At 40.7% G+C, this 12916-nt stretch overlaps 1 protein-coding gene across 1 annotated transcript; it reads right to left on the bottom strand.

Moving 5' to 3' along the window:
• Positions 1-6867: 6867 nt before the first annotated feature.
• MMAA (metabolism of cobalamin associated A) lies at positions 6868-12162 on the bottom strand. The gene is made up of 6 exons (XM_062493871.1): positions 11733-12162; positions 10562-10684; positions 9344-9514; positions 8959-9044; positions 8449-8598; positions 6868-7155 (listed from the first exon to the last, which is right to left on the bottom strand). Exons 1-6 carry the CDS (start codon positions 12151-12153, stop codon positions 6868-6870), a joined length of 1239 nt encoding a protein of 412 aa, XP_062349855.1. The 5' UTR covers positions 12154-12162.
• Between the last annotated feature and the right edge of the window lie 754 nt (positions 12163-12916).

Below are 12916 nucleotides of genomic sequence, written 5' to 3'. Positions count from 1 at the left end.
AAATGTTATGGCTTCTAGATTTAGAAACTGAAAAACAAGAGTAGGTTTAATTCTATCCAGCCTGTGTAGTATTTAAATCTCTATTTCAGCTTTTCCAGACAAATTCATTTTTCTTTGTAATTTATACAGGTCTTGCTCATGAAAATACCTTCTTCTGGAGTGGTTCTGTGATGTAATCTACATTAGGAAATACCACACTAACCTGAGGATCCACTTAGTCCAGCCTTAATCTCAAGGAACACTCAATAAAGAAAAAATAAATTATGAAAGCAAAAACATTCAAACTGTCCCACAGAAATGCCCTTGCATGATAGATGTTCACTCAGGTTCAGTGTTCAAAAATGTTAGGTGAGAGCAAATCAGACTAGACTAATTTACAGGATCTGTGCCTGTCTCCACAGCAATGTTTTCTGAGCTGAAAGAATTGGCAGTGGGCCAAACAAGATTATTTTAATTATCCCAGTTTCCCTCTGAAATTTCCTGTCTCACTGCCTACGAGGTTCACCACCCCAAAAATGGAAAACTGACCTGCCTGGCAGGACAAACCTCAGGCTGCCTTTATTCTAGGACCTTATTCCATCACATGTAGGCACGTCCTCCACTGCTGACCTCTCCTGACCTCAGGGTGTGGAGAAGCACAAACATTTCTAACATGGAAGGAGTTGTGCATGGTGACAATGAGCGTCTGGAGCAGCGTCTCCAGCTAAACTGGAAGATAATGTGCATTGTGCAAGATGTGAAACTGGGACTTTCAACACATCATAACTCAAAATAACTGTTTAATGTCAGTACAGAAGTAAAGCCTTCAGTGGCTTTTAGTCGTACTAGTGCTGTACAGTAGACATGCTCTGCTCCATTGTTGCCGGTGTGGAAATGACAGTACTAAAGAGTCCCACATTAAAGACTCCTTAATTTCTAAGAATGCCACATTCTAATGGGCAGTGAAAAGGAAAAGTGAAAGACAACAGTATTTGAACTGAAGTCTGAAACACTAATTTTCAAGTCTAATCAGTTTCTATTGGCATTGCACACAAAAAGAACCAGTCAGGTTATAAGTGCTGCATCGTAGCACTCATAAACAACAAAAAGGGGCTTTTTTTATACTTTTACTGAAACTGTTTCTAAAAGCTTATTGATCTTGACCTACTTCTAGTTCCCTACTTCTCCTGTAAATCAGAAGTTAAGAAGACTTCACTCTCTTGCTTTGAGTCCTGCAGATATCAGATATTAGCAGCTGTTGTTCAGTGAAGACAGACAAATCATACTCACAGCTCAAAATAAGAAATCCTGTTTGGGTGAACACAATTTGCTCTGTTCATTAAGTAATGGCATGAAAAGTCATTCTTCTCAGCTTCAGATAGCAGTCAGGATTTCCAGGTAGATAATTTTGTTAAGATTCATGCAATAAATAAAGAAAGAACAATGTTTTCTACATAATTCCCATTCCCATTTGCTGATCATTTTTCTTGATTAAGCTCTGCCGGACACCATGCACTTGCCATGCTTTTGACATGGCATATAGGGCAGAGGCCAGTTTCTTATGCAGCTGCCTGTTCTGGAATGAATATCTGATCTATCTGATCTCAATTATGCAATTACAGCAGTATCAGTCCTCTCCATAAATTTTACAAGATTGGAGCAGCAGAGTTTCTCTTTAAACATCAGAAGAGGAGGTACACCAGAGCATAACAGGCTTGTGAAACACATGCTGATCTTTCAACCCATTGACCTGTAGTGCTCTGAAAAGCTACCAACGAACAGAGGGGAGAAGTCAGTGCTGGAGGGTGACAAGGGGGAAAGGAGAACACCACCACACCAACAAGGCATTATTTTCCACCTAGTGTCCACGAGCATAAAGGTGGCTCAGGATAACATTTCTGGCAGAAAAAGTACACAAATACTCAGCTGTTTCTTACTCAGATCTAGGTGTAAAAGACAAGGATTTGAGCAACAGTAAAAGCTCCTGGTCTAAGCCTCTGATGTTGTAAGGCACAATAATTGTTGCAGCTCCTGGTGTCATTAAAAAGCCTTTGTCCAGTCAGACTAACAATTTACAGTTCAGAGTTAAGGTGAAACAAGCAACTTACTCCTTGCTCTGATTTTGCAGGCTTTGCCAGATTTGATCAGATAAAGGCACACATTCACTGCAGACCCTCAATCATTTTCAACCACGTTCAATACCCCCTTCTGGTTCAGTTTGTGAAATCCCTTCTAAAGATGCAAACCAGGAAATTCTTAGTGCCCTAACTTCCTCTATAGATTATTTTGCCTATTCTGAAATACTAGGAAAGCTTCTCTAAATAAGAATATACCTTACTGTGACAGCTGAAGTCTTTCTCCTTCCATGAGAGGACAGTCTGACATCACAGTCTGGCAACCAGCTTTGATCCTTTTCCTGAAAAGAGACAGGATAACATCTCTGTGTAGTTGACTTGTGCCTGTATTTCCCATCCTCCACATCTTCCTAGGATGGTGCCTGCTTTCTTCTAAGACTTGATGAGAGAGAGAAAGAGGAGTAAAGGGCAAAGGTAACCAAGAGGTCAAGAAGAGATGCTTTCCCTCAGACACTGCTAACAAGACACAGCACAGGAGTTTCACACGGCTTCAGAAACCCTTGTTCTCCACTGGTGAGCTCCATCCAAGCCCGGGTTCACGGAGGTTACAGCAAAAGAAAAGGTTGTACTTTTGTTGATCAACGCTGCTAAGCAACAAGTCATAAAAACCAACATCACCCTTGTCTTCTGCTGGTTGCAATTAGAGAACTACAAACAGGATCACAGACTCAGGGCAGGGAGAAAACCTTTAGCAGTGTGAGTGTGCACTGCTCCCAGCCACACAGCTCATGTAGCAACTTCTCATTAGACACACATTCCGCATCCCCAGCCATTGCAGCCTGCACAGGGCAGGTCAGCCCAGGCCTCTGAAGCTGTAATAGCCTTTGGCTTCTCACAGGCTGTAATCTCGAGGTTGTAGTGGTCACTTTCAATTGAAGAAATAAAGCAGAAGTGTTGTCAGTCCCTGATTAACTTCATGAATATCTGAGTCATGTTAAAAGGTGCATAACTAAAGCCTTTGTAGGCTACTCTACCAGTGGAAGAGAGATAGAGGAAATGGAGACATAGTAACACAAAGCAGTGTTTTGCTTTGCCACAGTATTTGAAAGAAAAATACAGGAATCCTATATTGCATTCTGAAAGGTGAAGCTTTTAACTTGTTACAAGTAACTTGTTACAATCTTTGACTCAAACTACAAGAACTTCTAACTACTCCCCACTTACAGCCCAATAAAAAACCTACCTAGTGCCAAAGAACAAATGTCACATGGTCCCATGCAACAAACAACTCCAAAAGATAGGAGTGGGAGTTGAATTTATATTTTTTGTAAGCCTCACACAGCAAACACCATTGGTCACATCAGTTTCTGTGGCTTCACAGTGAATTATCCAAGATAATTCTTATGCTCCCATGGGAGGAAAAATAGAGAAAAACAGGCATTCTTCTTGCTGCTCCATAATGTACCTTCCCCATACACTGTCATGAATGCCAGCTCCTCTTTTCCTTCCCTGCTCATCAGCTGAACCATACCTTAGTATGACAGGAGGGAACAGAGTATGTCTGTCATCCTTCCATTCTAATTATGTACTCTAATTGCTTATGAGTTTTCAATTTTGAAAATTTATTCTCAATTTACAAATGCTGGTAATGTTCCATTATGAGCTGGGTGGGTTACTTTTAAATAAACTGTAAGGAATATGACTGTGGAGTAGCAGAACTGGTTTTTGGAAGAGGAATCCTGTTGCTAGTCAGTCTGTGCACTGATGATTGCCCAACTCTTCAGGGGAGCACACTGATGTTTCCTTAAACATATTCTTTATCAACTTTTGTTCAATCTTTCATTAAATGATAAATGTTTTACAACAGTCCAGCAGGAATAGTTGCAAAAGCACTAAGCTTTGTGAAAATGTTTTTCTCATTTTAACTCATGGAGCATGTTACTTATTGACTGTGCATCCAAGGGGGAGCAACAGAGCAGTCTGAGAAAGGAAAATAAAGGGGAAATGAAGATGTTTGCACCACTATAGACCAAGTCAGTAATTGAATCTTGCCACATTATGAAAGAAAACTTTAGAAAGGGAACTGTGTACAGTTTAAAAAGAAAAATTTCTTTGTATTCTTTAGTTTTACTCAACTCCCATGCCCTGAAATTTCAAATAGCCAACACATTGCAGATTCACAAATAAGCAATATATGTGAGAACATAAAGGCTGAAGCAGTATGCACAACAGGAAGTAATGCATTTACAGAAGGCAAGGGCAGATTAGATATCAGAGGAAAGATTTTTATTACATAAAGCAGGACATTACAACAGAACAGTAGTCAAGAAGGGGGTCACTGGGTCCTGTCGCTGAAAACAGACAGATTAGATATGAAAGGAATAAGTCACACTAAGAGCATGAACTTGCTAAGAGCATTTTTTCAACCTTAAGTAACGTGGCTGTAAATATATGTGGGGCTCAGAGTAAAGACTACTGAACTGTAACCCTTACACTCTCTGACCTGTTTCAGAATCCTGGGTAAATCACTTGATCTCACCACACTTGTTTTTTCCAGCTGTGAAACACCAGCAATATCTATTACACAGGGAGCTGGGGAAAAGTTTCACACTTACAGACAACTGCAAGTCTTTGTAGGAAACAACTTTGTGTAGCTAAACAGTTTATTCTTTATCTCCCATACTCATTTGTCTGACAGTCTGTCATACCTCCAGCTACAAACTTCATCTTGGTATTGGCTTCTCATGAAGTTATATTATTTTCTCAAAATATTCCGAAATAGTTGTGGGTTTAAGTGTTAACATGAGAGCAGCTTGAGAACTCCAGAAACTAAGAATATGTCAACATCCTACTCAACAGATTTGTTTACTATCTTTTTTCAGAAGCCTGTTTACTCAAACAACAGGATTTTAATGCATTTTAGCCAAGTTAATCCCACAGAGCTGAAATGATGAGCTGGGAATGTTTCTCCCTATCTTGGGACATAGTGGATTGTTTACAGAGTTGTAGCCGACCAGCTGAAGCTCTGCAATCCTTCTGAAGACAATGCATCTGCCCAGCCCACTAACAAAACTGCATAATTAATGGAACAGTTAACTCCAAAACATATCACAGCAAAATTTTACAGGCTGTAAGACAAATTATTTCATTACCATATGGAAGGCTTGGTTCACAGTTTGCACAGGACAGCTCTTCAGTTTGGGAGGGGAATCACTGAAAAACAAATCAGGGAGCCTCATTTACTGTTTTATTACCAAAGATTCCTCTCAATATAAGGATATTTCTCCACCTACTGAAGCATGAGGCATAACTGAACACATAAAGAAGACAAATAAGATTTTCATTTAATGCTCTGCCTTAAGAGGAAAATGCTTGCTTAAGCCATTGCACTTCTGTTAAGAGTTTATTTCTAAATTAACAGTACTATAAAAGAAGCAACAAAACGAGAAAATAATGATAGCCCATAGCTTGAGTGGATCAGCAGATCTGCGTCCAGAAAACAAATACTGAAGAAGCTGTAAAACATGCTCTGCTTGAGCAGGTGTCATTTAAACAAAGCTGCAGGTTCTATATTACTTGCTTAGCAGCTCATGTATAACAGACAAGGAAAACAGCAGTCCCTGACAGAAAAAGTAATAATGACCATAAGGGTTTGATCTAACAGATGAACACAAATGGGGTCACCTCAAAAACTGCGACCTGAAACAAAGGGAAGATCAAAAAGTTGAGAATGCACCAGTTAAAATTCATTAATTCATTTCCCACCTGTCATTTCTTCTACAAGGTACCATGAAATACAGCCAGTATTTAAAGCTGAAAGGACTCAAAGGACACAAGACGTTGCTTTTGGTTTGGGGCACTCTCTGACATATTCAATAAAGGTTATTTAAATAAAAATTCAGCATGGTTATAACAAAGTCACTGTGCTTCTGCCACTCCATACATTCCTTCAGCTGCTTCTTGGTAACTGCAGCAATCCCACAGCAGGGTTTAAGAAACAGGAATAAGTGGTCAGAGCTCAGAAGTTCTGACAATTTAGGTGGTGCAAACCACTAACACCAGCTAACCCAGTGCAAACCTTCTTACCAAAGAAATGCCTCAGCTGTATGGCCCCCAAAGCACCACAATGCCCTTCCTTAGTGTTTCACTGCAAACAGTGCCTAGTAGGTAAAATTTGGGAACATGAGATATCATGAGATAACATGAGATATCAGGATGGTTAAAATTCCCTTCTACTGTGCAGTGTGTAGTAACTAACTACAGCTTCCAAAGAGGGACCAAACACCACTACGTTCTATTTATATGCATACAATTTATTTAAAACTAAGGCTGTGGTCTGGTGCTGTCAGGCAGTCCAATGTTCTTGCTGTCATTCAAAGTGAGAAAAGAAAATGCAATCCATTCTGGCAACAGCTGCTGCTATATTAGAATGGAAAGCTGCAGTGTCAACTGCTCTGAGGCGACCCTATAACCAGAACCAAACCCTGCACCACCACAAACCTCACTCCCCTCCCAAACCAAATCATCTTACATGGGCATCCAGTTTTTATCAAAAAATCTAAGGCATGTACAAATAGAAGATTTGGAAATTTATTTTTTTCCAATACAGCGTGTAGTAATCTCTTAGTGAGTGTTTAGATTTGTCATGATCGCTGCATATACAGAATTCAACAGAATTCTTTTGCAGAGTACTGGATAGGTTTTCTACTCATGTCTGCTGCAGCAAAACATCTGAATCCACGCACAGAAAAAGTGTATTTAATGTATTAATGTTACATAAAGCACTTATCAAGAATAGAGTTGAAAACAATGCTTAGAGACCATCTTTGAATGCCTTCAGAAGCAGGTCTGCTGCCAGCCCAGGAGACAAGACTCCTCTAAGAACTTGTTCTTCCAGAAGTGGGATCTTATCCTTGACTGCCAAGTGACTCCGGAAATGCTCCAGCATGTTTTCCTGGATGAGGTTCCACATCCACACTTTCTGCTGCTTCCGTCGTTTGGCAACCAGCTCGCCACTTGTGAGCATGAGGTCACGGAACTCGGTCATTTTATCCCACATATCCGAGATCCCCTCCCCGGTTTTGGCAGAGATGCGCATTACCTGTTGGATCCAGAGGATTTGCTAAAGCCAAGCTAGCTGCTGGCCTTGAGGCTTCAGTTACATTATCACGTAGATTGCATGGAAATTAAGAAGTGTGTGAGAGAAACTTCCTTCAGTACTCGCTTCATGAGGCTCTAAGCATTTCTGTGCCTTCCTCCCCAGCTCCGCCCCCCCCCAAAATATTTGGGATTCTACTAACTAGAAGTACACCCTGAGATTGATACTATTTGGGATGTTTGTCCAGCTGCTTGTTATGAGAATCATTTTTAAGTAAGTCCTTCAGCTAAAAAGTATGTTATTGATCTTTTACTTAAATGTAGAGTTAAGTGCATATTCTGGTAGCAGAAACAAATTATTTTGACTTTTTTTTTTTTGCCTTTGCTTTCCAGCACAGGAATTAATTTTACCAATAGTATTTCAGACATCCAGCACAGTCTTTTAAATTGAACAGATTGTTTTTTATAAAAAAAAGCTTCTCTCCTTTTCCACACTTACAAAAGAAAGGCTAATCCGCAGGCAGCCCAGCTGATTTAAACTCAGCTTAATGGATCAATTTCAATACCAGGGTACAACAAACCTCCTTTACAGATAGTTTATTTATAAAGGAAGTGAGTGTGCGTGTGTGTGCTTATTCTATATACACATATTAAAAATTAGTACTGGATTTTCTCCTTAAAAATCCACCAAAACCTTTTAGTAGATAAAATACAGCTTTAAAACTGAAGACACACAGGATGAAAATTCCAGTTATCTAGCCATTTTCATTATGCGAGAAACCAAAAAAAATTAAAGCAATAAAGGAAACAGGCGAACTAGTGGAAGGAAAAATATAATCACAGGCTTCAGAGTTACAATGGAGGGAGAAGTAGATTAAGGGACATTTCTAGATATGCACAGCTTACAAAAAGCAAGTAAAGTCTGCACCACTCCTGATGTCAGTAATAGCTCTGCTAGTGCAGAGATTGTAGCTCAGGGCAGAAGTCCTGGGGAGCAGGACTGGCTTTGCAGTGTTTCATGTGGCACATGATCAGAGGTGAAGCACAGACAGCAGCAATTACCTCTCCAGCACAGAGACTAAACTACCAAGTACAATTTTTAAAAATAACCCAGGGAGACTAGGACAGCTAGATGAGAAGATATCAAGAAGATATCAATCTTAATTCATTCAGCACGTTTTCGGGGAGGGAGGGGGGGGGGGGGGAAATACAAAAAATACCCAAACACATCACCTAAACCCAAACAAAACCAAACCAGACCCAAAGAGCCCCCCAAAACATAGGGAACTCCACAAACCTTTGGCCTCCAAACCTTTGAACGCTTTCGAAGCAGCTTCATAGCACTGACGTACTCAGCCTGGATTCTCCGGGCAGGCACAACTAAATCACCATCAGCCTTAGTGACAGCAACCAGATCTGCCATCTCAATGATGCCCCGTTTGATGCCCTAAATGCAACAGGGACAGAAATCAGGAGTACCCAGAGGGGCCGTGACACACTGATGCATCACAAAAAGCAGGTCAAAATGGTAGTTTGGTAGTTTCTAGTTTTCTCCCCAAAAATATATATAGCTAGTCATCATGTCAAAGTTAAGCCATGATGTATCAAAAGTTTACATCCTAATATTTTTAAAATCAAAAAGGGAGCTTAACTGTGCTGTAAGTGGATGACACTGAAAATACTTAATAATAACCATATAATGGACAAAACACCATTAATATGGACCTTCTGCACAGATAGTGCATGCTGAATTTAAGTTTCTCTTTCTAGTCCCAGGTAGTAACCAATAAGAGAAACTGAAAAATACCTGTAATTCATCTCCACCCGCAGGTGGTAGCAGTAATATAAACATATCAACCATATCAGCCACAGCAAATTCTGACTGGCCCACACCTAAAAAAATTAAATTCAGAATTTACGAAAAAATTTCAGTCACATTAATGACAGTAATTATGACAGATCCCAGCACTGCCCCACAAACAAATTCCACCACCAAAACAAAGACAACAGGAAACACATCAGTTTAGTAAAAGACATACAGGACTAGAAGATAAGACAGAATGAGCACTCATGCTCAACCAGTGACCATGCAGGAAAACATGGGCAAAATCAAGGCAGAAAAGTATGCAATTACTAGCACACCCCATTTTCATACCATCACAGGACAGTCAAAGCAAACCCTAAGCACATACCTACTGTTTCCACAAGAACAACATTGTAGCCTCCTCCTTCACAGAGCAGAATGGCTTCATTTGTGGTCCTTGTGACACCTCCCAGTGTCCCACTGGTTGGAGATGGCCTGATGTATGCATTCATGTCTTTTGACAACTCAGTCATCCGTGTTTTATCACCCAGTAGGGAACCTAATGTTAAATTATTTCAAGAGTGCAACACAGCCAAACTCCCCCTTCTCCCCTCACCCCACCAATAAATGAGTGAGGAAAGACAGATCTCTTGTACAAAGTCAGTCAAATAAGAATATCCTAGTCATAGCTGCTCAAGACTTAGCTGAGGACTAAGCTACTACCTGGTTCTTCTACTTCTCAGAAGCTGGAAAGGCCTGACAGGCAGACCTTACTGCTACCAAACACGAAGAATTTGTGCTAGGTCAGAATGAATTCTACAACTCCTGAATGGCTTTTGGAAGCCTACACACTTCAGGCCACACAGCTGACTCTTGTCTGTTCCTGTCCAAAGAGACAAATCTCTGCATTATGATTCTGACATGCCTTGATGCTGGATGTTTTGTTTTAAGAGAGCTGACACGTGTCCCTGCCTTCCTTCTACTCAAACAAACTGCAAATCAGATTTGGTGAGATCTACGCACTCCAAAAGGTGAGAGATGCTCAGTTCTTTCACCTGGTGCAGTCTTGCTGTCACATTTTGCTATTCTACTGATGCATCCTGAAGGCATGCATTCAAGAACACTGTCTTAGCTCCACGTCATTGCAATGCTCTAGTTATTTTCTTTATTAATAGCCACACACCTCTAACAGCACAAAAGCTGGAAAAATTAATGGTGCTACCTGGCAGCTGCCCCTTATTAAAAGATCAAAACCAAGATTGTATTATTTGTATCAGAGATACCACAAATCAGGCATAGTCAGCTTGTGATTTCCCTACAATTTTTTTGAGTTACAGATCACAGCCTGTCATCAGTAATCCTGCACAACTTCAAAATAATTCAGATTTAGAAAATTGTAAGGCAACATTTGAACACTGGAAAAGAGGAAATCTGAAACTGATACCTATTTTCCAGTTTTGCATCACATAGTAAAAAAATATGAAAACTTGAGTTATTTCATATTCTACTGTTATAGGTACCAAATTTTCTTCCATTTGGCCCAATGAGATACTTCTGTAGTTGGCAAGGTACTAGAAACATGACTCAAACTTTAATTCACACTCACCACCACTTGTACTAGAGGAAGGGTCTACAGCCAACACAGCCACTTTGTGTTTTCTTTCTGTAAGCATTTTCCCAAAGCATTCTATGAAGGTCGATTTCCCAGCACCAGGAGGACCAGACAACCCTAAATAATCACATTGGGAAGAAAAAAAACATTTTTTTTAGTCAAGTAAATAGTACACCTCATGAATACCATCAACATCTAAGTTGATAATAACTCATACTTTAACACAGATAACAACAAAACCAAATAAAAGCTATGCCAAAACAAAATAGGAGCTTGGCAACACACCAGCACTTCACCACCCCTCATCCTATTGACACCAACATAACATTGGGTTTATCCACATCCTGTTTCCTCCCCTCCAAATAAAATTACTTATACTGCATGACTTATCCTTCAGAATTTTAAAAATGTTATCTATTAGAATTGGATTTGTCAGATTTACTATAAAAGAAACATTCCAAAAGGAAAAGCAAGCTCTTAACTTGAAGAGCTCTTCTTAAAAAAAAAAAAGTCATTTATTTGTATGTCAAAGCTCACAAACTAAGTTTAGCACCAAACTTTTTTCTCACTCCTTTGCCCCAGTTCTTGTTCTTACTACCTTTGTACAGACAGGAGAGATGACAGCTGGGCATGACATATGTTAGCAGTCCATCTCTTTGTAAGGGAAAAATATTTTACAGCTTCCAAGAGAAGCAGGTTCAAGACTCCCTCAGCTGAAAAGCAGGCTGCTGAACAGAAGGCCATAAAACAGGAGCATGCATGTTTTTTCCTTCTGTAGACTAAAAAAGGAATTCAGGACATGTGCAAGAAAACACCTTCTTTGGGAAAAGCCCAGGTCTGCTTAACTACATCTTTCCCTAAGTGTAGATAACATCTGCATCATTCTGCAAACTAACCAATGTTTAACCTTATAATAGCTACAAAACCCACCCTGAATAACACACTCCCAAGGAGCAACAATAATTTCTAAAGCGTTTTCGACAGCATTTTTCATCTCAAGCCATAATTCCACTGGACAACAGAAGCAATCTAGATTGGTTATAAACCACAAAAAAACCCCAAACAAACAATCCAAGACTACAGACCACAAACAACAGGGATAATAAAAGGTGAGGAACAGTAATTACATGTAAGCAGCTACTAGACAAGATGTAAAAGGACTAACCCACTCTAAAGGCAAGTGGCTTTCCTTGATTTAACTTTTCTTGTTCCCTGTGGTAGGATAATACCTTCTGAAGGAGCACCTGGGCTACTTTCTTCTTCCTACTCTGAGTTGATTCTATAAGTGTAATAGCTTCAGCTAAACAGGCTCTGTGGCCCTGGATTAACCCATGGTAAAGTCTGTCTACAAGTCTCTGCTCCCAGTCAGAAAGTCTCTCTACTTGCTGCTCAGGGGCAGCCTGCTGGCACAGCTCTCTCCTCAAACCATTTGATGAACAAATCCATTTTGTATGACAGCGGCGCGCTGGCACAAGAGATTCAACGCCCAGGAAATCTGCTCGGGAAGCAAAGCGAAAGTTCAAGAAGTAAATTCTTCTGGAGAAATAACAATAAGGAAATCTCAGCAGCAGAGAGGGGATCTTCATCTTGTTTGGAATGATAAAATAAGTGTTGTTAGCTCACTTCTGTTTGCAGACACTCTAAAGAGAAGGAAAAACATTTTTACTTTCTTCAATGCACCTGTGAGGACTCAAATCAAATTTATGTATACCCGTGATCATCAGCTTTTATTTTATCTGTACCTGCTGCCTTGAATTAAAAAACTATCCCTTTCTCCCATTAAACAGACACTATAAAAACAAGCTATGGAAGGAGAAGCACAGCATCTCTTTATTATTACACTTCATACATGAAAATATCAAAAAAGTATTTTCAAAGAAGCCTCCGAGAGCACACACAGCACACCACAAATCCAGGAACAATCAATCCTTACGCTTATGGAAACGGCGGTATATTCTACTTTGACGGGCTATTTAGGGGGGTGCTGTTTTTAACAATTACTCGGGATGAGGGCACATATGCACTTATTTCCATCAGGAAGAAGAAAAATAAAGGGGAGTGGGGGAGAGTTCAAAGACGAGAACATTTAGAAATGAAGAGGAGGAGCCGCAGCCTCCCCGAGGCGCCCGTGGGGCTCAGCCCCGCTCCCGCTCCGCCGCCTCAGCCCGGGGATGAGGGCACGGGAAAAGCCACCCGCCATTCCCGGCACTGCCCGCCATTCCCGGCACTGCCCGCCATTCCCGGCACCTACCGGAGCCGCCCCGCTCCGCCCCGGGAAGTGACGGCCTCAGGGTGAGCCGGAACGCGCTGCCCCGCCGGGAACGGGCCGGCAGCAGCTCCCAGAGCCAG

The sequence above is a fragment of the Cinclus cinclus genome, chromosome 5 (genome assembly GCF_963662255.1).
Source record: "Cinclus cinclus chromosome 5, bCinCin1.1, whole genome shotgun sequence".
Classification (NCBI taxonomy): domain Eukaryota; kingdom Metazoa; phylum Chordata; class Aves; order Passeriformes; family Cinclidae; genus Cinclus; species Cinclus cinclus.
This window is presented reverse-complemented; position numbering and strand designations above follow the sequence as displayed.

What these genes read in the sequence shown, in the direction of transcription:
- MMAA (XM_062493871.1), bottom strand. Translation starts at nt 12,153, where the DNA reads ATGAAGATCCCCTCTCTGCTGCTGAGATTTCCTTATTGTTATTTCTCC. An exon ending in TTCCTCTAGTACAAGTGGTG is followed by an intron (nt 9,515 to 10,561) that starts GTGAGTGTGAAT and finishes ATTTAACATTAG; the next exon opens with GTTCCCTACTGGGTGATAAA. An exon ending in TGTTCTTGTGGAAACAGTAG is followed by an intron (nt 9,045 to 9,343) that starts GTATGTGCTTAG and finishes TAATTTTTTTAG; the next exon opens with GTGTGGGCCAGTCAGAATTT.